General features: G+C 41.7%; 1 protein-coding gene across 2 annotated transcripts in view; it reads left to right on the plus strand.

Moving 5' to 3' along the window:
* The window catches only part of nolo (ADAMTS-like no long nerve cord), a 628,447-nt gene that overhangs the window by 595,425 nt on the left and 9,142 nt on the right, over window positions 1-23,880 (plus strand). Inside the window, exons 12-24 of one of the 2 annotated variants that reach the window (XM_076523533.1) lie at window positions 1,313-1,406; window positions 8,426-8,814; window positions 10,983-11,112; window positions 12,348-12,561; window positions 13,716-14,026; window positions 15,077-15,204; window positions 15,892-16,059; window positions 16,807-16,961; window positions 17,828-17,917; window positions 19,252-20,239; window positions 21,243-21,325; window positions 22,338-22,724; window positions 23,661-23,814. In XM_076523533.1, the coding sequence (XP_076379648.1) occupies window positions 1,313-1,406; window positions 8,426-8,814; window positions 10,983-11,112; window positions 12,348-12,561; window positions 13,716-14,026; window positions 15,077-15,204; window positions 15,892-16,059; window positions 16,807-16,961; window positions 17,828-17,917; window positions 19,252-20,239; window positions 21,243-21,325; window positions 22,338-22,724; window positions 23,661-23,814 (3,291 nt within the window). The remainder of the gene's footprint in view (window positions 1-1,312; window positions 1,407-8,425; window positions 8,815-10,982; window positions 11,113-12,347; window positions 12,562-13,715; window positions 14,027-15,076; window positions 15,205-15,891; window positions 16,060-16,806; window positions 16,962-17,827; window positions 17,918-19,251; window positions 20,240-21,242; window positions 21,326-22,337; window positions 22,725-23,660; window positions 23,815-23,880) is intronic. The other variant, XM_076523534.1, reaches the window with a different exon arrangement.

The following is a 23,880-nucleotide window of genomic DNA, read 5'->3' on the forward strand; positions in this document are numbered from 1 at the left end:
ACCAGCGAACGAGCACTTTAGGCGAGCAAAAATTTGTTTCGACGTCGTCGTTGCTAAATTATTCTCAAAGATCGGTGGAACGTTCTTCTTCCATCGTCGTTGATATCACAATTGCAAATGATTTCAAAACGTCTGTCACGCGTTACGACGCGTGGATCAAAGTGAGAAAACATTCGCGATTCTGTTCGATACCTGTGCAGCAGCCATATTTCACCGATCTATGACATAATTGAATTTAGATTATAATTCGGACGTATGAAATTACGTTGCATTAGAAATCAATGGTGAAACATCTGTTTCCTCAGAAAATATAAATCACTTTCATAGCGAGCATTCGATTCAAATAGAAATTGACATCGTAATTTGTTTAACACAAACTGTTCTAACGTTGCATAAAATATTGGAACGCGCGTCGAAAGACAAATTACAGTTTGAAGTAAGAGATTAAGTCACACGTTAATTATATATAATTTTTAATTTATATTTATATAATTTTATATTTATAATTATACATAATTTATATGTAAGTGTCTCGCAATCCAAAAATGGCGAGTTCCTCGAGTCATTCGAAGTAACTTTTTCCTCAGCGAAAATGCAATCCGCGGCTTCGTTTACGAGTTATTAACGAAAAACATGGACCAATCGGAGAGCGAGTGTGGCCGGCGCCCCACCCTTGCGGCCAATGCCGCGGCGCGTCGGTCGTCTGACGCGGCGGTAGTGGTCGCGAGGGCGGCGCGTCAGCCATACGCGATTTCTCATTGGTCACCGTTTTTCGTAAATAACTCGTAAACGAAGCCGCGGATCGCATTTTCGCTAAGGAAAAGGTTGCTCCAAATGATCTCAAGAACCCTTTATTTCCAGATTGAGAGAGACATATTTGGAACACGCTGTATAGTGTGAAATGGTATGTTCAATGTATTCGAAACACAGACTAAACTGTAATCGCTAAAAAAAATTAAAATACTAACTAAAATTAATCGAAATAGCATCGAGTTGAAATCATCAGAAAATTATTCTACGTCCGAACGTCGAGTAATTTCAAAAACTATGCGTACACTGTCATTAGCAAGAGATGATCGCTATCTTATCGGAATGAAAATTAAATTCACGAAACAAACTTTTGCTCTCTTTCATCCAACGATCCCGAAAGCATCGTATCACAGCGCAGTTTCCAAGGACCCGAACGTGTATTCCTGCAGCCACCGTAACCATAATTTTTTTTTTGACGAACGCCGCGGGAGGGTTGAACGTCTCTTAAAAGCGAATCAGCCTGTCGAGACAAGATAGCACGGGATGAAATCTTTTTTTCCAGACGGCGAGGAGATGACTCAACCCCTGATGCAGCCGTACCCGCCCCCGCCGGTCTCGGAGAAGCTAATCGACCAGCCGATCCCGTCGGAATCCACGTGAGTACCAAAGAGGATCGCTAAAGCATAGTGAAACGCGCGTACACGGGCGGGTTCCAGGTGTCCTAAAAACGTGCGTAGAAACGTTGATAGAGCTTCTCGTCGGTTGCCCGGGAAAGAAACTTACCATACGACGGCTAGATAGAAATCTCACCGTGTTGAAAGCATTCATTTCTTGACGTGAATTGATCTGTCCCGACAGATATACGATCTACTTTGCCTGTGGCTGGTTGTATCTGAGGTATCCCATTACTGTGTCTCTTTCTTCTATCACTTTAACTCTTCTTCTCTGTCTTTCGTTTCTTCTCGTTCTCTTCTTCCACCCCCTTCTTCTTTCACTCGCACCCTCGTTGTCTCTCTCTATTTCTTCTTCTTCGTCTTCTTATTCTTCTACTTCTACTTTTACTTCTTCTTCTTCTTCTTCTTCTACTTCTTCTATTTCTTTTTCTTTTTTTTCTTCTACTTCTTTTTCTTCTTTTTCTTCTTCTTTCTACTTCTCCCTCCGTTTGTTTACGTTCCCCCTTGTCCCTCGGCTTCCAAAGACACCCAGACGGGACGCACTCCCCAGTGCCGTCTTCTTCGAATTATCCTCTATTTTCTTTTTTTTTTGTGTGTTACCGAAACCTCCCTCCTTACGATCGCGCACACCCCCGCGCGTCGCCTCTCGCGTTGAATTCCTCGCACGCTTTCGCAACTCGCCGCGGGTCTGCGAAGTCCTCCGACCGCCGCCGCCCGTTTCACGACGAAATCAGGGCTAAGTTTTAAAAGCATACACCACCTACACCGACCGCACGCCCCGCAGCCTCCCCCGAAAATGACTTTAGCCTGAACGCTTCAGCCCGCAACCCCCGCTTCGCCCTGTTCGCTCATCGATCCCTTTTGCCGGAGACGAATCGACGAGGGGTGCGGTTTTTTGAGCGGGCCACTTTTCGATAGTTTGTGAAATAGTTAACTTGCGCACGCGGCGAGTAAACATTCGAACGAATTGCAAAAATGGACCGGCGATTTATTGTGGAATCAATTATGTCGAAGCGCGATCATTTTTGGGAAATAAACGATGCATGGAACGCGTGATCATTGTGGCGTATAAATTTGAGCGTTACATTTTTTTTATGTTGCATATTTAATATTGCAAACTTTATTTATTCGAGACGTGTGGGGCGGTATGTGAATCGAAGATATACGAAAGAGTGTAAAAGTCGAAGCTAAATATTTCGAGAAAGCGGAGAAACTCTTGCCAAATTGTCCATTTTTTTGCACAATATCAGCGTCAATTAGGGAGAATTTACGGTACGTGAATCGAAGATATATAAAACACTGTAAATGTTGAAGCGAAATATTTCGAGAAAGGGGAAAAACTCTTGTCAAATTGTCCATTTTTTTACAAAATATGAGCGTCGATTAGAGAGAATTTATAGTATATGAGTCGTAAATTTTTCAAAAAAGAGGAGAATCTCTTCACAAATTGTCCATTCTTTTTTTGCACAATATCAGCGTCAATTAAAGAGAATTTACGATACCTGAATCGAAGATATATAAAACACTGTAAAAGTCGAAGCTAAATTTTTCAAAAAAGAGGAGAAACTCTTCACAAATTTTCAATTCCTTTTTTGCAAAATATCAGCGTCAATTAGAGAAAATTTGCAGTATATGAATGGAACATATATAAAACACTGTAAAAGTCGAAGCTATATTTTTCAAAAAAGGGGACAAACTCTTCACAAATTGTCCATTTTTTTTACACACAATATAAGCGTCGATTGTGAAGAATTTACTGTAATATCGAATCGACTATGAATCTTCATGTTTATCTTTAAATGCATAACAAAAGTTGAACACGTCGGCCGAGTTTCGTTAAATTATTCAAGTTCGTTCAAGGATTAAACTTCGATTCATAAACGAATCTCTGTTATTCCATCGTCGGTCGGGGGAAGAAAAACAAGCCGCACCCCCATCCCCCCCCCCCGCCGGATAGGGTGCGTCAGCAAGAGATTCCGTAAAAGAAGGCGATTAGTAGTTTCATTTAATGGTAATGTTTATTTCGTTGGTCTCTCGTAAGAGAATAGGAATTTTTTGGCGAGCCGAGGGAGAATAGTTTCGCGACGGTCTCCATTTTCTGCTGACGCGCGCAACAGTTTTCCAACTCTGCCCGATCCTCTCTCCGCCGCCGCCGCCGCTGAAATTCAACGTAGCTTAATCTCCTCAGTTTCCTCTTTCTTCCTCCTTCTCTCTCTCTCTAGCTCTCTCTCTCTCTCTCTCTCTCTCTCTCTCTCGCTCTCTATTGGGATCTCCTTTTTCTTTCTTTCGCTTAACGTTTTCCTGCCTCTTGCTCCTAATGCATTTATGAGATTACGAGATTTACCGTGATTTAATTAGCGCATAACGCGAATGCCGTAGAACAAGCATTAGCATAGACTTACGATGATAATGTTACGTGGGACTATTATCGTACACCGTTTCTTCGCCGATGTTCTCTCCTCCCCCACCCCTTCCCCCTGAAACCCCCTTTTTCTGGCTTGCGTTATTCCACGGTAACCCCGGTAGGCTTAGCATGCATAATTTATAGCGTAGAACTGTCTACACGTGCTCGCCTGTTGGATTTTACGCAGGTTCCTGCATCCAGATTCTTCTTCCTGCGAGGATCAACGTCCCTCTCTTTCGCACAGATACATCTTGTTCAATGAAATGGAACGATCGCGATTCGGGAATTCCGTTAACGCGGTCGACGATACGCGAGCCGCGGTTCTCGAGGCCCCTCCCCCCACCCCCCATAGAAATTTCTTCGGGACAAAATTTCGCGTCGCGATTCCGCCTTTTCACCCGGCGATTATCTTAAGCAGCGAAATTCTTGGTAATTTTTTTTGGAGCGATGCGTACAGCTGGCGTCGAGATTTACGAAGATACGGTAATTTCTCCTGTGAAATGTTCGGAGGTCGGAATTGAAACCGGCAGATCTGGGAATACTGAGTCACGATTCTCCTCGTGGCTCGTTTTTATTAGAAACTAGGGGCAGTCGGCAAAAATGAATATATAATAATACTAGAATGAAAAGGATGACTTGACTTTTTCGTTTCTAATTTTCTGCCACGATCCGGAGGCAATTCGGAGGACACTTGACACGATTCTAAGGCAATTCGGAGGCCACGTGACACGATTCGAAAGCAATTCGGAGGCCACAGTTTTTATTTATAATTTATAATTTATACTTTATATATTATTTAATATATTTATTCTATTTAATTTATATATAATATTAATAACATTAATTTAATTTAATTTGTATAGTATTTATATAGTATTAATAATACTAATTTAATTTATTTAATAACATAATACTAATCTAATTCGTTTATTCTATCAATTAAAATTTAAAGAGTTAAATCAGATATCAAAAACGTAACGCAGTAATTTCTCCCTAATTCGCGCTCGGATCGCGCACAAAAACGGACAATTTGAGAAGAGGAGATACGATTATTCGAATAATCTCGCGTCTCTTTTCTATTGTTATCGACAATCGATAACAATAAAAGCGCGAATTAGTGAGAAATTACTCTACCACCCTAACAGACCATTTTGCATTGTCTTCCGGAACAACCCTTGGCATCGACGTAGCAATAAATCTCATGATCGTAGGCCTGTCACAATGAAATTCGCAGCACCCCAAAGATTAGCCATTTCCGGGAGAAATTACTGTACCGTATCCGTTGTCCAATAATCGTCCCTAAAATCCTGTTCGTGCATTACAATAATTACGAATTATCTCGATCGCGGCGCCGATTGAAAAAAAAGTCTCGGGCGAAAGAGAATACCAACTAAATTGCTAGGCGCTTTTGAAAAACGTTCCACGGGCAAAGAAAGAAACTCGAGTCGATTTCTAGCCGGTCGTAGAGTGGTGAAAGCGGAGGGTTAAAAAAGATTATCGACGACAAGGATCATTGATTCGCGGGCTCGGCCGAAAAATAGACACTCGAGGATTTCGAGGGGTTTCTCTCAGATCGCGTCGAGTGAACGAGGACCGAGAAACGGCTCCATCGTTCGCTGAAAGGCTGATTCCCGAATAACCAAGCATTATTTATTCAGTTTAATCGATGACGCGAGAGAGAGAGAGGGAGAGAGAGAGAGAGACGTGCACGCGTCGCTTTAGGAACTACACGAATAGCTGCAGAGGGGCCAATAAATTCCGCGCGCTCTGTGCGCGCCGCGCCGCGTCGCGCCGCGTCGCGTCGCCGACGTTTGTCCAACGAATAAAAAGAGACGAATGCGCTCGCGTAGAATCAGCTCCTTTCATGTTCGTTGATTTATCGCGATTTCCTACGAGCACCGGGACCAATGAATAACTGTGCCCGCCTCGAGCCGCGCCGCTCCGAATACCGTCGTCGTATTATGTCGCGGCGATTGTTCAATTATTTCTCCAGGCTCCCCGCTCGCGAGCCATTAAGAACACATCTTTCCGGCCCGAATACATATTGACTTCTTCTCCTCCCGTCGCAAAAAAGGTATTTGGTCGGTCGATGTCGGACAGAGAAGGTAAACTAGCAGCTAGCTGGAACGGTAGAGTTCCTAGGTGAACACGGTAGAACCTCTGTTATCGGAACCGACTGGGAGACACGAGCTTTCTCCGCGTCGTTCGTTGATATTTTAGGACAGATTGCGAAGCGGTGATAACGGATAGAATCGGGTCATTCCTCTTGGAAGGTTTGTCGCGTAGATTCCGACGTGGACAGACGTTTAACCCTTTCGCTACGGCAGCACCATCCGCCGAAGTACCGTCACCGAACGGTAACTCGCTCCGGAAATATGCACGGTGCGCGTGGTTTCTGTATACACAGGATGTCCCAAAAATGTCTCGTAATCCGAAAGTAGGAGATTCCTGAGGTGATTTGAAGCAACTTTTTCCTTAGCGAAAATGCGATCCGCGGCTTCGTTTACGAGTTATTAACGAAAAACGGTGACCAACGAGCGATCGCGCACGGCTGACGCCCCGCCCTCGCGACCACTGCCGCTGCGCCAGACGGCCGGCACGACGCGGCATTGGCCGCGAGGGCGGAGCGCCGGCCGCACTCGCTCTGCGATTGGTCACCGTTTTTCGTTAATAACTCGTAAACGAAGCCTCGGAGAACATTTTCGCAAAGGAAAAAGTTGCTTCGAATGACCACAGGAGCCTCCCATTTCCGGATTGCGAGACATTTTCGGGACACTCTGTATATTGACATAAATTATCTTCGAACGAACTGTAATAAATTGTTCGAACGTTCGTTCCACGTTTCATAGAATTGATTTCGTTGAATTCGCGTAGAAGATTCGAGACGAACTTTCGAACGGAACGATCGACTGCGTTAAGAACGATGTCTCGTGTCGGCATAATTGTTAGAAACTGTTCCCAAAACGGAGGTAATTGTGTTGATACAGTAGAGAACACCTTGAAAGATCAATTCTTTGCGAGCTATCTCCGAATTGAGACGACCGCAAGGACCTCGACAAGCTCGAGAGTTTGGCAGAGACAAGTTCGAAAAATTCGTCTTTCAAATAGAAAAATCGGAAAGCCTAGCACCTTAGAGCAGGCATGGGGGCTTTTGAAACGCTCCGGAGCGCGTAGAATGATCCTGTGTATTAGATCGTGCCATAAGTTCGCGCGCCACTTCCTGATCACCCACTTTCCTTTTAACCCCTTGACATACAATGACTAGTTGGGGTCGTCGTTCATTTCACGTGCCACTGTAGACTTTGACGAGTTTAAACAAGTCGAGGGCTGTTTTCGGCGGACGCCTTGCAGTATATTATTATAGCAGTAGTATTATAGTATAGTATAATATATAATATATAATAATATTATACTATTATAGTATTATTATTATTATTATAATATAGCATATTATTAGATTACTCACACACACACACACACACACACACACACACTCAGTTGCTTTACTCGTGCGTCGATTCTGGTTTGTTCGCAATGTTCAAGATCCCCCCCCCCCCCTCCCTACCACCTTCTCGACAGTATAATAATAACGAAGTTGCATCCACGAATCAGTAAATCAGAAAGAAGCACATTGAAAGCAGTATTCAGTATAGCAGTGATCTCGCATGGCGAATGCCATACTAGTCAATATTTGAGTTTAGTAAAAATTATAAATAATCCCCGTAATTATTGTGTATAAGCATAATACATATACATAATAATATAATACATAATAAGTATACTACACATACCAAAATCTTTTGAAATGTTTCATAACTTAAAGAACTATTAAATTGTTATTTCATAATGTTATTTAATCGTTCTCCATGAACATTATATATCGACCTGATTAAATGTTATAATAACGCATTCTCTTTTACGACTTGCACATAACTGTTCAGACGAACCAGATTAAATAGTATTTTTCAAATTCCGTTTTATTTGTATGTCAAAGGGTTAAATATCTGCGGACAGATGATTTCGAGATTTCGTTTACGTTTGCCCACTTATCGGCAGCTGCCCCACTGCCGCAACTGTTGGTCGCTATCGGCCGAGAACGGCGACGAATGCCGACGGCGGCCGCTAGCAGCCGACGGCTGCGACAGTGTGGCAGCGATCGGTCGCTAGCGGCCGAGAATGGCGACGGATGCCGACGGCGGCCGCTAGCGGCCGACAGCTGCGGCAGTGGGGCAGCTAGTAGGAGGGGGAAGCGAACAGCGAAGGTGCCTTCTTGTCGCGCGAAGACTATACGTCCGCCGTCCCTGAAGATTTGAACTCTTTTTCTTCGACCACCAATCGCTCCGTGTTTACACCGCGAAGAGTATAGAGCGACAGAAGCTTATGGCACGATCTGATAAGTAGATTTCCGTCAGAGTTCGATCGGTAGCGAGTATCTCGGGTGCCTATGCCTGGCTCAGAGAAGCCCAATTCGAGCGGGAGACCAAGGTAAACCGCGCAGAATTCTGGAACGGACTCCGCTGCAGCCCGAAATGCAGGGACCGAAATTTCGGCGGCCGGTGTTTCGTACGCGAGTCATCAAAACAATGCGACCCTCCAGGTTCATCGCCGACGATTGGTCGCCGTGCAGCGTCACCTGCGGCGAGGGGATCCGGCGTCGCGACGTACGCTGCAAAATATTCCTCGAGTTCAGTCGGACCATCGCCGATCTGCCGGACCGGCAGTGCTCCGGCCCGAAGCCGATCGAGACCGAGAAATGCGTGATGGATCCATGCGGAATAATTGAGAACAGCCTCTCCTACGGCATCGATGCGGTCGGCGACAGCGGCTACGCCGAGCCCAGCCTGACGGACACCTACAGATCGTCCGCGGGCAGCTCCGGTGGTGGATACGAGTCACGGATCAAGGTCGCCGCCGGGAGCGACGTGCAGACCACCTACTCGTGGAAGGAAGCTGGCTACGCGCCTTGCAGCGCCACCTGCTTGGGAGGTGAGTCCGATTTTATTGGATATTTTTCATCGATTCTTTCATCGGATGATACTTTTTTATACCGATTTCTATCGATTTGATGTCTTTTTGTATACTGGGTGTCCCAGGTTTTAATGTTCAAACTTATACTTATATAACTTAATAATAATAAGGAATATAATATAAATTATCTTCTCCTTCTAAGAAATGCTTAAAATCAAAAAAGTTTTAACCATTGTAACTGTGAAGACAATGGTACAGCGAAAGTGTTAAAGTAATATTTCAATGTTTTAAATTTCACTGTATCGACTAACAAGTTACCTTGAAGTGGAACAATCGAATTACATTGTTCCGTACAAAGACTTTGGTCGGACACCGTATATTAAACAGGGAACAGATGGTTTTGGTACTCTACATTTTCTACAGGGTGTCCCAGGTTTTAATGTTCGAACTTTGTCAGTATATTCTATGGCACAAAGTAAGAAAAAAATGTTATGTAAACATAGGTCATATAGAGCTTTATTAAGAAGTTATAACAAAAATTCGGAATAGGAATGGTAATCAACTAAAAAAAAATAGAAAATAAAAAAAAATCTTCGCTCGATGTCAATCATGTATTGTCAACAACGGTTATTAATACATTTCGAAATGTATTAATAAACACAGCTTACATAAACACACGGCATGCGCTGATCTATTCAAGCCAATGCTCGCAGTAACAGCAAGTTGATTACTATTCCTATTCTGAATTTTTGTTATAACTTCTTAATAAAGCTCTGTATGACCTATGTTTACATAACATTTTTTTCTTACTCTGTGCCATAGAATACGCTGGCAAAGTTTGAACATTAAAACCTGGGACACTCTGTATAGTATATTTCATTATAGACAATGTTCTTTATCTTTCTTGTTCATTTCAGCATTTTTTAAGCTAGGCTTTCTAGACGCGTTAGTGTTTTTCTGCGGGCCTTAACGAAACGTGTGCGAAAATTGAAACGAATCGGTCGGAAACTAAATAGTCGAATAACGATATTTGAGCCGTTTATTTTGAAAGTGGCATAAATCACTTGACCGTAATGAAAAGTGTTGATTTTTTAATGTTTATTCGAAATTATTTATACTGAGAAAAATATCAGTATCCTGAGATAACAAATACAAGTAAATCTTCTCGAAATTTAGCATTCATATTTTTAAACGTGTTAAAATGCAAACCCTTAAATATATCGACTTAAAAACAAAGTGACTTATGTCACTTTCAAAATAAACGGCTCATTTGTGGCTCTGAAAGCATTTCGCTAAATAATGTCGTAGAAATGCAGTGAATTCTCCCCCTAATTGCTAGTTACCGCTCGGATTGTGCACAAAAAAATGGACAATTAAGAAGAGAAGATACAATATCGAATAATTACTCGAGCCTTAGTGGCCCGTTTTTATAGTTACCGATTGTCAACAATTATAGAAATCGCATCTCCTCTTCCCAAATTGTCCATTCTTAGTAATTGTCCATTCTAAGCATCGATTAGGGAGAATTTGTTACCTTCGGAACAGTTACAGCGTCATACATTATTAGAATAAACGAGAACGCGAATATCGTTTCCGGAAAATATCGATTAATGGCGAAAGAAAGCGAAAGTTATGGGACGCTTATTAAAAAAAAAAAAAAAAGAAAAAACAGCAAAACAAAGTGGATTATTAAATTAACGAGGAAGTCGGCAGTTATGGTCGCGGGACTGAAGAGTGCCCGGCGGCAATCAAAACCAGGGAAATCGAGTATTAATTTAACGAAAGTTCATTAAAATTACCATTTCACAAGGACCATTATCGAGGCACGTAGGACCTTTCAGTGGAATTATCTACTTCCGATCGCGATCATTAGTGTTCCATAAATAGTGTACTCCAGTCGACGATAATCAGCCGGGAACATAAGTCAGGGTATTATCGAAAATCAAATCCGAAAGGATTAACAGAATGTATCTGGGATTCGTTTCCCAGGGAGCGTTTAACTGTTCCGAATAATTTGACGAGATTGTGCTATTAATTGCACCGAGCGGCGGTCCGGTATATCCGTATCGATGCATAAAAGGGGCTGCTGCGATTCGTATCGATCTGCTCGTCGTAACGACAGAAATCCTTGATGAGAATGCTTTATACGGATACGGTACATCAAACTGGACATTTCGATGTTCTAGGTGTGCAGGACTTGATAATAAATTGCATACAGGACGACACGGGCAAAACTGTGATACCATTGCTGTGCACCGCGGAGACCAAACCGGAAGCAAGAGTAAGGGTTTGCAACGATCATCCTTGTCCTCCGAGGTGAAGTATATCAACCTACGAAGTTCGTTAAAAAGCTACGTTTTCTTGATTATTAATTTATTCGTTAATTTTCTTCGTTACAAGTACATAAGTACATTATTTTACAATATAATAATAATATTAATAATAATGTTGGATTTACTCAGATTTCGCACGATTTATACAGGTTGTCTCATAATAACGTTAACACCCGGAAGGGGACGATTCCTGAAGTCATTTGAAGTAACTTTTTCCTTTACAACAATTTTCTCCGAGGCCCCGTTAACGAGTTATTAACGAAAAACAGTGACCAATGAGAGGCCAGCTCGGCTGGCGCGAGGCGGCCGAACCAACGAGCGCTCGAAGCCCTGTTCCGCTCATTGGCTCGGCCGCCTCGCGCCAGCTGATCTCGGCTCTCATTGGTCACTGTTTTTCGTTAATAACTCGCAAACAAAGCCGCGGATTGCATTTTCGCTAAGGGAAAAGTTACTTCAAATCACCTCAGGAATCACCCCTTTCAGTGCGAACGTAACAATGGGATATATTACAACAATATAATATTTAATATATTAAATAATTATATTAAATACAATATTTATAATATTAAATAATATTATATTAATATTATAATAAATAATATTATATTTTATATATAATATTATATTAATATTATAATAATTAATATTATATTAATATTAAATATAATATTAAATAATATTTATAACATTAATATTTAAATACTTAAATAAAATGGTTTTTACAAAAATTATCAAATAACCTTAACCATCGCGCGAAATTGAAAACAGTTGCAATCTTTCATTTCTCCGAGTTTATGCTATTTCGTATTTTATTCACTAATCTTTATTGTAAATTCGTAAGATCTGCGAACGGTTAACTACAGTCGTCGGAAAGCTTATTTTTAGAATAACGATCAACTGTACTCGGTAATGCCAACGTTTTTACAATAATGATCTTTATTCGAGTATTGTTAAAACGGTAATAGCCTCCGCTTTTCTGAGAATCGTGAACAGAAACATGAAACTCGTTACACAGTTACTACCGCGAATAACAATTAACGGATTAGATCTCGAACTGCGTGAAATAGTCGATAGAAAAAATAACATAATATAGACACGTGTAATCGGACACGTCCGATTTACAAGCGTTGACCGTGTTCAATAAACACGAGCATTTTCGAACGTAAATATTTCGGTGCAGTGGAATTTGATCGTTGCGACTGATTGTCTCGTCCGCAGATGGAATTTAAGCGAGTTTTCGACCTGCATGAGCCCGTGCGGTCTCGGAATACAAACGCGATACGTCACCTGTATACACGAGGTGACTAGAGGATCCACAGGTAAGACGGTGCCAGTGCCGAACAAGATGTGCCCGCAGCCACCGCCGGCCGACAGACAATACTGCAACGTGTTCGACTGTCCCGTGAAATGGAATGTCGGAAAATGGGGCAAGGTATGTGTAATTTCTTTTGTTCTTCCACGATCGCGTCGGTACACCTCGATGCACGTGTTCGTGGCTTCGTCGTGATAATCACGACGGAAGCGAATATATACAGGGTGTCCCAAAAATGTCTCGCAATACGGAAATGTGGAGTAGCTGAGGTCATTCTGAGTAACTTTTTCCTTTGCGAAAATGCAATCCGCGGCTTCGTTTACGAGTTATTAACCCTTTGCGGTCGAAGCTATTCGAATTCGAAATCCAAAACATGACTTCTGATCTACAGTAGTTCTATTTTATATAATTTATTGCGACTTATGCACATGAAATTGAGCCTGTTGACAAGTACAATGCAATTTTAATAGTTTCTTTTCAAGTAGAAACGAGTCCGATGCTCTTAGAATGATTTTGAAAAATAGTACACCAATTTTTAGTGGCGCCTCAGAGTCGCCATTCGAGTGCAAAGGGTTAACGAAAAACACTGACCAATGAGAGGCGAGCTCGGCTGGCGCGCGGCGGCCCAGCCAACGAGTGCGCGGAGCCCAGTTCCGCTGATTGGCACGGCCGCCCTTGCGCCAGCATATCTCACCTTTCATTGGTCACTATTTTTCGGTAATAACTTGTAAATGAAGCCGTGAATTGCATTTTCGCTGAGGAAAAAGTTACTTCAAATGATCTCAGGAATCTCTTATTTCCCGGAAGTATCATAATTTTGGGACACCCAAAAACAAAATCGTAGGCAGATATAGTTCGAATTTTCTGTCGCATTATTGAACAGAGTAGAAATAATTTAATCATTTATATTTGCAAATTCGACCGAGGAGAAAATTATGAAACTTCGTTTTGACGCAGCGTGTTCATTGAAAAGCCAATTAATTAGTCTTCCGGTGCCCAGTAGACGCAAAATTAGCAACATATGGAAGAAAACCTTTTGAATGTTACGCGTTGTAATTTCGAACAACCGTGTACACAAAATTAACTGATAAAATTATGATTGTCGCTAGAAATGAACAGGTTGAGTTCATAAATAATATGAAAATACGAAATAATTAGTAATAATTAATAATTAGAAAATATTAGCTTCCCTCACGTGATTCGCCCCGAGGAGTATTATCACTACTTTTTGGAGTGTAAAAATTTTGAAAATGGTAATTCGAAACGTTTTGCAGTGTTCCAAAACTTGCGGGGGAGGCGTGATGAAACGGAAAGTGTCGTGCGGCCAAATAATGGCCCAGGGACGTGAACAAAGTCGAGAGGATCGCGAATGTTCGTCGCAGAAACCAGCCACCGAGAGGCCCTGTAACACCAGAGCCTGTCACGACATGGACGCTGGTTCCTTGCCGATCATTTCCAGTCAGAACACCACGTACAATCAAACCGAGCTGAACGCGAAAGTGGATCTGAAGATCGGCGGTACCGCGAAAGTCTTTCAAGGGACGCAGTTCATCAAGATTCGATGTCCCGTCAGGAAGTTCGACAAGTAAATCCACACGATTCGCACATTTGTGCTATGTCAGTTGTGTAATCTCATTACATTGTACTTCTGTTACGTTGTGAATCGAATTACGCGACTGAAACCCTCTAATTAAATCGTTCATTAGATAATTCCCGTTGTCATGACCATAGCTTAGATATTAGTTCACTCGAAAGTTTCTTTTACGCTGTTTACGCTCGTTGTTTTTAAACAATATTGAAATATGCAAAGGGAATAGTTTATTTTATAGTATAATATTATTATATTATTTATAATATAATCATAATAGTTTAATTTATTAATTCGACTTAATATTTATCTATATAATGTATCATTATAACTATATTGTTATAGTTATAACAACGCTATAACTAAACGACACGATTTGCTTGACTAAAAACAATTCTGAATTCGCATTTCGTTCATTAGAGAGTAAAAACGAACTAGATGCAAGGTGTCCCTTAATTATGTTAACACCCGGAAGAGGGTGATTCCTGAGGTCATTTGAAGTAACTTTTTCCTTTACAAAAATTTTCTCCGAGGCACCATTAACGAGTTATTGGCGAAAAATAATGACCAATGAGATGCGAGCGCGGCTGGCGCGAGGCAGCCGAGCCAATGACCGGAACCGAGCCTCCGCCACTCCTTGGCTCGGCCGCCATGCGCCAAATAAGCGCGCCTCTCATTGGTCAATGTTTTTCGTTAATAACTCGTTAACGGTGCCTTGGAGAAAATTTTTGTAAACGAAAAAGTTACTTCAAACGACCTCAGGAATCAATTTGTTCCGAGTGTTGACATAATTATGGGATATCCTGTACAACTGAAACCCAATTGTATAATAGAATTATAGCAAAGTTGATTCCGGTTCAGATGGTGTTATCAAATCAATTCGATCGCACTCTGCAATTCTACTTCAATTGCAATTAATAATTGCAACGTAATTGAATTGAACGCGAGATCAGATTTGCGAATCGCAACGTAATCGAATGCGATGTAATTGAATTACTTTGTAATTGCAGTCCATAAATGTCTTATCTAAAATGGAAATGTTCTCAGGGCGCAGATCATATGGACTAAGGATAATAAAGAATTAAGGAAATCGAGGAAGTACAAGATCAGCAGGAAGGGAGCATTGAAGATAAACGACATCACGGCATCCGATTCCGGTGTTTACGCGTGTTTAGGTAGATCTCGTTAACATTTTACGTAATTTCACGTATGAGAACGTTATACATAAAGCGTCAACGTTGTCAAATCGTCTCGTTGCAAAGTTGTCGCAAATTTTATATGGTAGAAATATAAACAATTTTATTTTCGTTGTATTAAAATCACTCATAAACATCAAAGTCGCTATAGCGTTAAACTCGCAATTAGTGTGGAAAAAAAACAATCTAAAAAGAAAAAAAAAAGCTAATATTTCGGTAACAGCAAATGCGAGGAGACATGCTAATTTTCGTATTAAACTTCCGGTTTCAATTTCGCCAACCAAACTGGCATTTTTCGATGAAAGTTACTAATAATTAATTTATTGTCATGGTTATCGTGGTCATGACGCGGCAACAAAATTCGTTTCTCTTAAACATTCCATTTTGCTTTCATTTACATTTGCTCGCAAAACGAACCAGAAGATATTGTCAACGACTATAAAAACGAGCCGCAGGGCTCGAATAATCGTGTCTCCTCTACCCCAAATTGTCCACTTTTGCGCGCAATTTGAGCGTCGATTAGGCAGAATTTACTGCACATCGTTACCGATCTGTCGCGACAAAGGAACTCTCAGATCTCGCGCTTCGAACCGCGTATTGTTCCGACACCGATAAAGTCGAACGTCGCGCAGATGGATTCAACGTGGATCACCGTTTGTGTTGCAGCGGGAAATTCGCACGCGCAGACGCAGCTTATCGTAAAATTTCGCACGAAAGAGCAGATCAGCAGCGAGGAGTATTTGCGATTAAGTAATTCCGTCTATCTTCAACGGAACGCGAACTTGGACTCGGCGCCAGCGAATTCGGGAGAAAGTTTGTACACCGATCGAACAGGTAAATTATACCAACGACAACGACATCGAATTTGTTCACGTTCCAATTGTCTAGATTTATCGATATCGTATTAACAATCGGCTTGGCTAACTGCTAAATTGTCCAGCGCTCGCATCGACAATTTAGCTGCTTAGCTGTCTGTTAATACTCGCGCAATCAGAGCAGTCGATACGGTTTCAGATTTTTCATTTCATCATCGTTGAATTTATGAAGCGAAATACTGACAATTTATTAAGATGTTCCATGCCGGTGGTACACGTTTACGTGTTTATTTAATGCGCTAAAAAGATATTTTGTGACAAGTTTAGAATTGAAGAATTAATTTCTACCAAATTCTTTTGGTAGAAATTAATGCGTATAATTATAAATATATTCTTATAATATATTAATAATTCTGATATATTTTTATCTGTTTAATATATATATACATATAGCACCTAATATATAATATATAATATATATAAAATATACATATATATAATATATAATATATATATTCTTATCTTTCTAATATATCTTATCTCTCCTCTAATATATTCTTATATTAGGTGCTATAATAACAAAATTTTGTTTGCAATACGATGATTTTTCCAAACCATTGAAATAGTATAAAAAAGATTTTTTGTACCTCCGCAACTAGAGGAGATATTTAGGTGGCCTTATTTAGATGGACCACCCTGTATATAACATAATTAATAAATACACGTAATATATATCAATATATGATTTACCGTGAACTTTCTGCAGCCGCCTACGGGAATCGATTCATTCCGATCGACAGCGAGGAGATCAATCCGAACAACAAGCCCACGAAGAAGCCGCAGAAGAAACAAAAACCTAATCCCACGCCACCAGATTCGACCGACTTGCGCAAAGAGCAGACAGTAACTTCTCAGAATCAGGTAATTAAGCAAGGTGACGGATAATTGGCTTTCTCGAAGAAAAGGAATCAGAGTTTGTCAGTTTTTTTGCGTCGGTATAACGCACGGATGGCCAAAGCGTCGACCGTGCAACTATTCCTAGTTAAATTTAAACTTATCTTTGGCTTTAAATTACTACTCTACCGCCGCCTATAATTTAACATTACAGGATGTCCCAAAAATTTCTCGTAATCTAGAAATGACGGCTTCCTGAGGTCATTTGAAGCAACTTTTTCCTTAGCGAAAATGCGATCCGCTGCTTCGTTTACAAGTTATTAGCGAAAAACAGTGACCAATGAGAGGTCGCGTACGGCTGGCGCCCCGCCCTCGCGACCACTACCGCCGCGTCAGTCGACCAGCGCGACGCGGCATTGGCCCGCAACGGCGGAGCGCCCGCCGTGCTCGCCTCTTATTGGTCACTGTTTTTCGCTAATAACTCGTAAACGAAGCCGTGGAGAAAATTTTTGTAAAGGAAAAAGTTGCTTCAAATGACCTCAGGAACCCTCCATTTGCTGATTACGAGACATTGCGTGACACCCCGTAGATTTACGGAGCACAAAAGACAGCTGTTTTATATTATTGTATAAAAAGTAACAATAAGATATTCGAAGCTCGATGAAATGTTGCAGATCGATGGATAAAAATACGCATAGAAGCGTCGCGTGAAGTTATGAAACCTCGTTCCGACACCGACGCAGAAAAATTGATAAAGTTTGATCCCTCTTGCCGGTATCCCGGTATTTCCGAGATGAAAAAAAAGCCGGTGAGACTAATCTTCTTCCGACGATTCTTTACTTTCCTGCTTGCTATATTTCTGGACTATCTTTGACGGACATTTCATATGTCAGCCTGGATACCACGAATCCGTGGAATCGACTGCGTCGTCAAGTGCCTCTACGCTCGTGCCGCACTTAACTCATTTTATATCGAGCCTTAAGGTGAGACCGCGTGACGACTGAATTGAAAGGACTTTCCGTGTCTGACGACATTATCTTGATCATCCGTTGGTCCTTCCACTTCGTCGCGACATTAATATTAGCAAGAAATAATAAATCAAGCTTTTCCTTTTCTTTCAATTTTGTCCAGCCGAAACTCTACACCTTTGATGGAATAAAAAGATTGCAATAAAAAAATGCAATCAAAATAGCAAAATTTGCATCACTCGTAGGATTAACAATTTCGTATCTTACTCGTTTGATTGAAAACTTCCTGTCTCAACTATGAAAGACATCGTTTGCGATTAACCAATTAGCTGTGTTTGACGAGTATACTCGTCGTCGCTTGATTCTCGCGACGCTTTTAAAACGTAATAACTTTATTATAGTTGGGCCAAGAGGCCTAAGTTTCTTTGGGGATGTTAGAGTGATTAGTTTGCTAGACAAAGGCTGAAAAATTATTTTCGAAAATTGTAATTCGTTGGCGTGATAAAAGATTGAAAAGAACGATGTTTTTTTCAACTTTTTTATCTGAGGCTGTAACGAAAATTTAAAAAAAAAATGCATTTTATAGATCTCGGTAACTTATACGCATAGAATTAATAATAATAATAATTGCAAGAATCATAATCAAGCTACAGGCCACTGAAGAATGTAAAAATGATTTGCTTTTGGTTGAAATTCGTGGAAAAACTGCGAGATTCTTGCGATCTTTTATTGCTTACAATTCATATCAAGGTCAACCGATTTCGATGAAATTTTCAGCAGAGTTACAAGCTGCCGAGAGATGTACGAAACGCGTTTTTTAAATTCTCGTTATAGGCTCGGATAAAAAACTTAAAAAGAAAAACATTATTTTCTCATTCTTTTACTATGCCAAAAAATTGCAATTTTTGGAAATAATCTTTTAGTCACTGCTTACTAGACTAAATTTAGACCCCTCTGCCTAATTATAAAAATATATAATACATATTTCTACAAGTTATTCTGTTTTAAAAGGTGTACGAATACTTTCTGCACCCACTATAAGTGCGCGCTCTAAAAAGGAGACTCCATAACTAACCGGTCAAATGATCCTGTTCTCCCATACAAAATGTCATTTAACAAAAAATCAACGTTAAATCCTAATCCCGCTTATGCTCGCGTCTCATCAAAATTCTATCGTTTCCGTTCCAACCAAAGATTTCTTCCTCGCGTAATCGACGAATATACCAACTAAAATTAATCCTCCTAATTAGAATGAAATATTCTAACAACATCCAGGACATCTTGCACCGTTCCCCGCCAACCTAACAAACACAATTTGAACCGTCCCCTAATCGTCGCTTGCCCAACAGGAATACTGGCCGTTCCAAACCGAGTCGTCCGCCGGCAGATCCCACAGGACAGCACCGGTGGCGTTCGTCGACGACACCCGGAAAGAAGCCGCGCCAACGAAGCACACGCAACCGCGTTACCAGAACATGGAGGACAATCTGGACACTCTGTACCGGAACACCGCGATCCCAGACGAAACGTTCGGCCCCGACGAGGAGAGGATATTCATCGACGTGGATCCCTACGATTTAGACGACACGATGTTCGGACTGCAGCACAGCGACCCGGTGAAGATCACGCCTGCCGCCGGCAAAGAGACACCACCGGTGACCTCGACGATCTCCGACAGCGACTACGTGGTGGAATCGCTGAGGAACGTGAAGAGACAATGGCAGGACGCGTCGTCGGACAAAGGGCACGCGATCACAACGCCGAAGGAGCACGCTAAAGACGCCGTAGTCCCGTCGACCGTCGCCGACGACATCGGATTGGAGGTGTTCTACATTCCGGACACGAGTACCAATCGCGGGGAGACCCGTGGCAAGGAGTCGGACCGCGGGCATCGTGCTAGCACCGAGATAGAGCACGTCTTCTCCACGATGTCCTTGAAGGAGCTGGAAGAGTCGCAGAAGAAGCCCGACAGCAGAGAGAAAGGCGTCTCGAATAGAACCGAGGACTACGCGGAGGAGCTCGAGGAGGAGATGAAGAAACGGAAGATTTACTCGGAGAACGACACCGTCGACGATTCGCTCGCCTGGACGAGCACCAGGGACCCTGAAGAGGACCTCGTCGAGCTGGCGTTGTCCGGCGTCAGGGGGTCCAACGCGTCCGAGAAAGATCCGGAGGAAAAGGCGGGACCTATGAACGTCGAGGTTCAGAACGGCTCGGACGAAGAAGCGATCGACCTCGAAGACAGCGAAGAGAAGAAGAACAAGTCCTTGAACGTCGCCGGGGCGGCCAGCTGTAACACCACTGCGGACGCTTCGCTCGCGACTCTCAGTATTTTAGGTGGGTTTATTTGTAATCCGTGATTGCGGTGGTAAATCGACCGCTTGAACTGGCAATTGCAACTTTTGCGAAGCTACTGTTGATTCTCCCTAATTGGCGCTCAGATTGTATAGAGGATGCGATGGAATAGACGTCGGCTAGTTCGCGAAACTTCTTACCCTTGTGGCGGCGCCGCGGTGATGAAACGGACATCGGCTTGTTCACAAAAACCTACCCTATCTAGCGGCGCTGTACCATTATCATACCGATGATGGCATAGGCGTCGACTAGTCCACGCAATTCTCTTACCAAAAACTCCAAAATCACAACCGATCTCCGGCCATGGAAAGCTGCCTCAGCTTTGTAATATCAACAACTATAAAAACGAGAGGCTCGAATAATCGTGCCAACTCTTCTCAAACGATCCATTTTCGTGTAGAATCTGAGCGTCAATTAGGGAGAATTTACTATATTAATCACACTTCTCACTGTTTTCCATGTTTCAGAAACAAACGGTATTACAATAATGTTTCCCTAACCGACGCTCAGATTAAGCATGAAAATGGACAATTTGGGAAGAGGAGACTCGATTATACGAGCCTTGTCGCTCGTTTGTTATAGTCGCCGACTGCCAACAACTATGAAAATGAGCAACGAGGCTCGAATAATCGTACCAACTCTTCTCAAACGATCCATTTTCGTGTAGAATCTGAGCGTGAATTAGGGAGAATTTACTGTATTAATCACACTTCTCACTGTTTTCCATGTTTCGGAAACAAACGGTATTACAATAATGTTTCCCTAACCGACGCTCAGATTAAGCATGAAAATGGGCAATTTGGGAAGAGGAGACTCGATTATACGAGCCTTGTCGCTCGTTTGTTATAGTCGCCGACTGCCAACAACTATGAAAATGAGCAACGAGGCTCGAATAATCGTACCACTTCTTCCAAAATTGTCCGCTTTTGTGCGTAATCTGAGCGTCAATTTGAGAGACATTACTGTATTATCTTAATTATTGCAGATTCATCGGAAGACCTGGTGTTCGAATGGGTGACAACGGAATGGTCGAAGTGCTCTCAGACCTGCGGAAGAGGTGGATTTCAGGTGATTAGCAGTTTAACACTGTGAAACGTGACTAACATATATTGTTTTATAACAGTGGCAAGATTGAATTCGTTTAAACTTCGTTAGGATTTCTATTAGAATAAATGCTTGAATAAAGTTTATCTAGAAATTTCTCATGGAAGCTTCTTTTATAATATTAGGAATTGTAAGAATACATTCTTGCATTATACATTCTTGCATTATATAATAATTCTTGTATTATAAGAATACAGTGCTTGCACGAATTATAAAAATACATTTGGCATTGCTCGACGCACTTCTGACTGCAAATAATGAAGCCATAGCGTACGTAGCATGATAATTAGGTCAAATCGGTGACTTTCGTTCTCCAAATTGTTTTAATATCTCCATGTTAAGATTAACGATGATTAATGATTAAGATTGACGATGAAAAAGTTGTCGCGGTGAACGAGTTAAAAGTGCTACACAATATAATCGGTTAGATAATCAATTACATAATCTATTAGTTATTATAATTAATACCAAAGCTATCAAACATCGCTGATATCATACCTTATCATCCTCGAATACTATATCTTTTTTTTATAATAACAACAAGGATGATTTTCTTTCCTTTTAATTTGACTACATACAATTTTTATTATTATCTTTATTACATATTTTACCATTTATTAAATCACTTCCTACGCATCTGGTCTATCTCGTTGTTCCATCACGTTGTTAAAAATATATTTGTACGGTTTGAAAAACGCGTTCGTTTTCTGTTAATTATTATAATTATTACCAAAGCTATCAAACATCACTGATATCATACCTTATCATCCTCGAATACTATATCTTCTTTTTATAATAACAACAAGGATGATTTTCTTTCCTTTTAATTTGACCACATACAATTTTTATTATTATCTTTATTACATATTTTACCATTTATTAAATCACTTTCTACGCATCTGGTCCATCTCGTTGTTCCATCGCGTTGTTAAAAATATATTTGTACGGTTTGAAAAACGCGTTCGTTTTCCTAAAGATACGCGGAGCTCAGTGCACGGTGCGATCGGGTAAACCAGCTGGAAACTCGACGCGGTCGCAGTCGAGGGTGGTGATAGGAGACAAACTCTGCGAAGACGCGGGTCACCCGATGGTCCAGAAGGTGCGGTCTTGCGGCTCCGGCGAGTGTCCTCAATGGCACACCACCGAGTGGACACCATGCCAGACGTCCAGATGCTTCAATTGGAAGACCGCGATGCAAAGACGCGACGTTACCTGCCGTTTGGACGAGGACGGGGAGACCGATCAACAGAACGTCACTCTGCTCGACCCCAGCAAATGCGACGAGACCACCAGGCCCCTGCAGAGGCAAGAGTGCTACAACGACGCGTGCAAAGGCGTATGGAGGGTCGGCGAATGGTCGGAGGTGCGTTTCCACGTGTCCTTGATTTGCTAATATAATATACAGGGTGTCCAAAAATGTCTCGCAATCCGAAAGTGGCGGATTCCTCGGGTCATTTGAAGCAACTTTTTCCTTTACAAAAATGTTCTCCGAGGCACCGTTAACGAGTTATTAACGAAAAACAGTGACCAATGAGAGGCGGGCTCGGCTGGCGCGAGGCGACCGAGCCAATGAGCGGAACTGGGCTCCGCGCGCTGGTTGACTGGGCCGCCATGCGCCAAATAAGCGCGCCTCTCATTGGTCAATGTTTTTCGTTAATAACTCGTTAACGGTGCCTCGGAGAAAATTTTTGTAAAGGAAAAAGTTACTTCAAACGACCTCAGGAATCAATTTGTTCCGAGTGTTGACATAATTATGGGATATCCTGTACAACTGAAACCCAATTGTATAATAGAATTATAGCAAAGTTGATTCCGGTTCAGATGGTGTTATCAAATCAATTCGATCGCACTCTGCAATTCTACTTCAATTGCAATTAATAATTGCAACGTAATTGAATTGAACGCGAGATCAGATTTGCGAATCGCAACGTAATCGAATGCGATGTAATTGAATTACTTTGTAATTGCAGTCCATAAATGTTGGTTGGCTGGGCCGCCTCGCGTCAGCCGTACTCGATTCTTATTGGTCGCTGTTTTTCGTTAATAACTCGTTAACGGTGCCTCGGAGAACATTTTTGTAAAGGAAGAAATTGTTTCAAATGATCTGAGGAATCTGCTATTTCCGAATTGCGAGACATTTTTGGGACACCCTGTATAGATGACGGCTACAATATAACAAATATACTGTCTACTCCTGGTTACGGTTGTTGTTATGGTTTTTCGTTAATACTTTTCTAATAATATCTTTTCGGTGATTGAATTTTCTGTTTTTATTCGAACGGTAATCGATTTTCCACAGTGTATGGCACCGTGCGAGAAAGACGGGATTAAGTACAGAATCCTGCGGTGCGTTTGGTTCGGGACGAAGAAACCAGCTGGCAATGCGTGCAGAGACATCCCACGACCTCCTGTCATGAAAACGTGCAAAAGTCCGCCGTGTTCTCATACACCCGGTGAGATGATGATCTTCGGCGAACATTTTGACTAAAATGGCAATTATAAAGATGGCGATTTAGTCG

Source organism: Megalopta genalis, chromosome 7, assembly GCF_051020955.1.
Source record: "Megalopta genalis isolate 19385.01 chromosome 7, iyMegGena1_principal, whole genome shotgun sequence".
NCBI classification, from domain to species: Eukaryota; Metazoa; Arthropoda; class Insecta; order Hymenoptera; family Halictidae; genus Megalopta; species Megalopta genalis.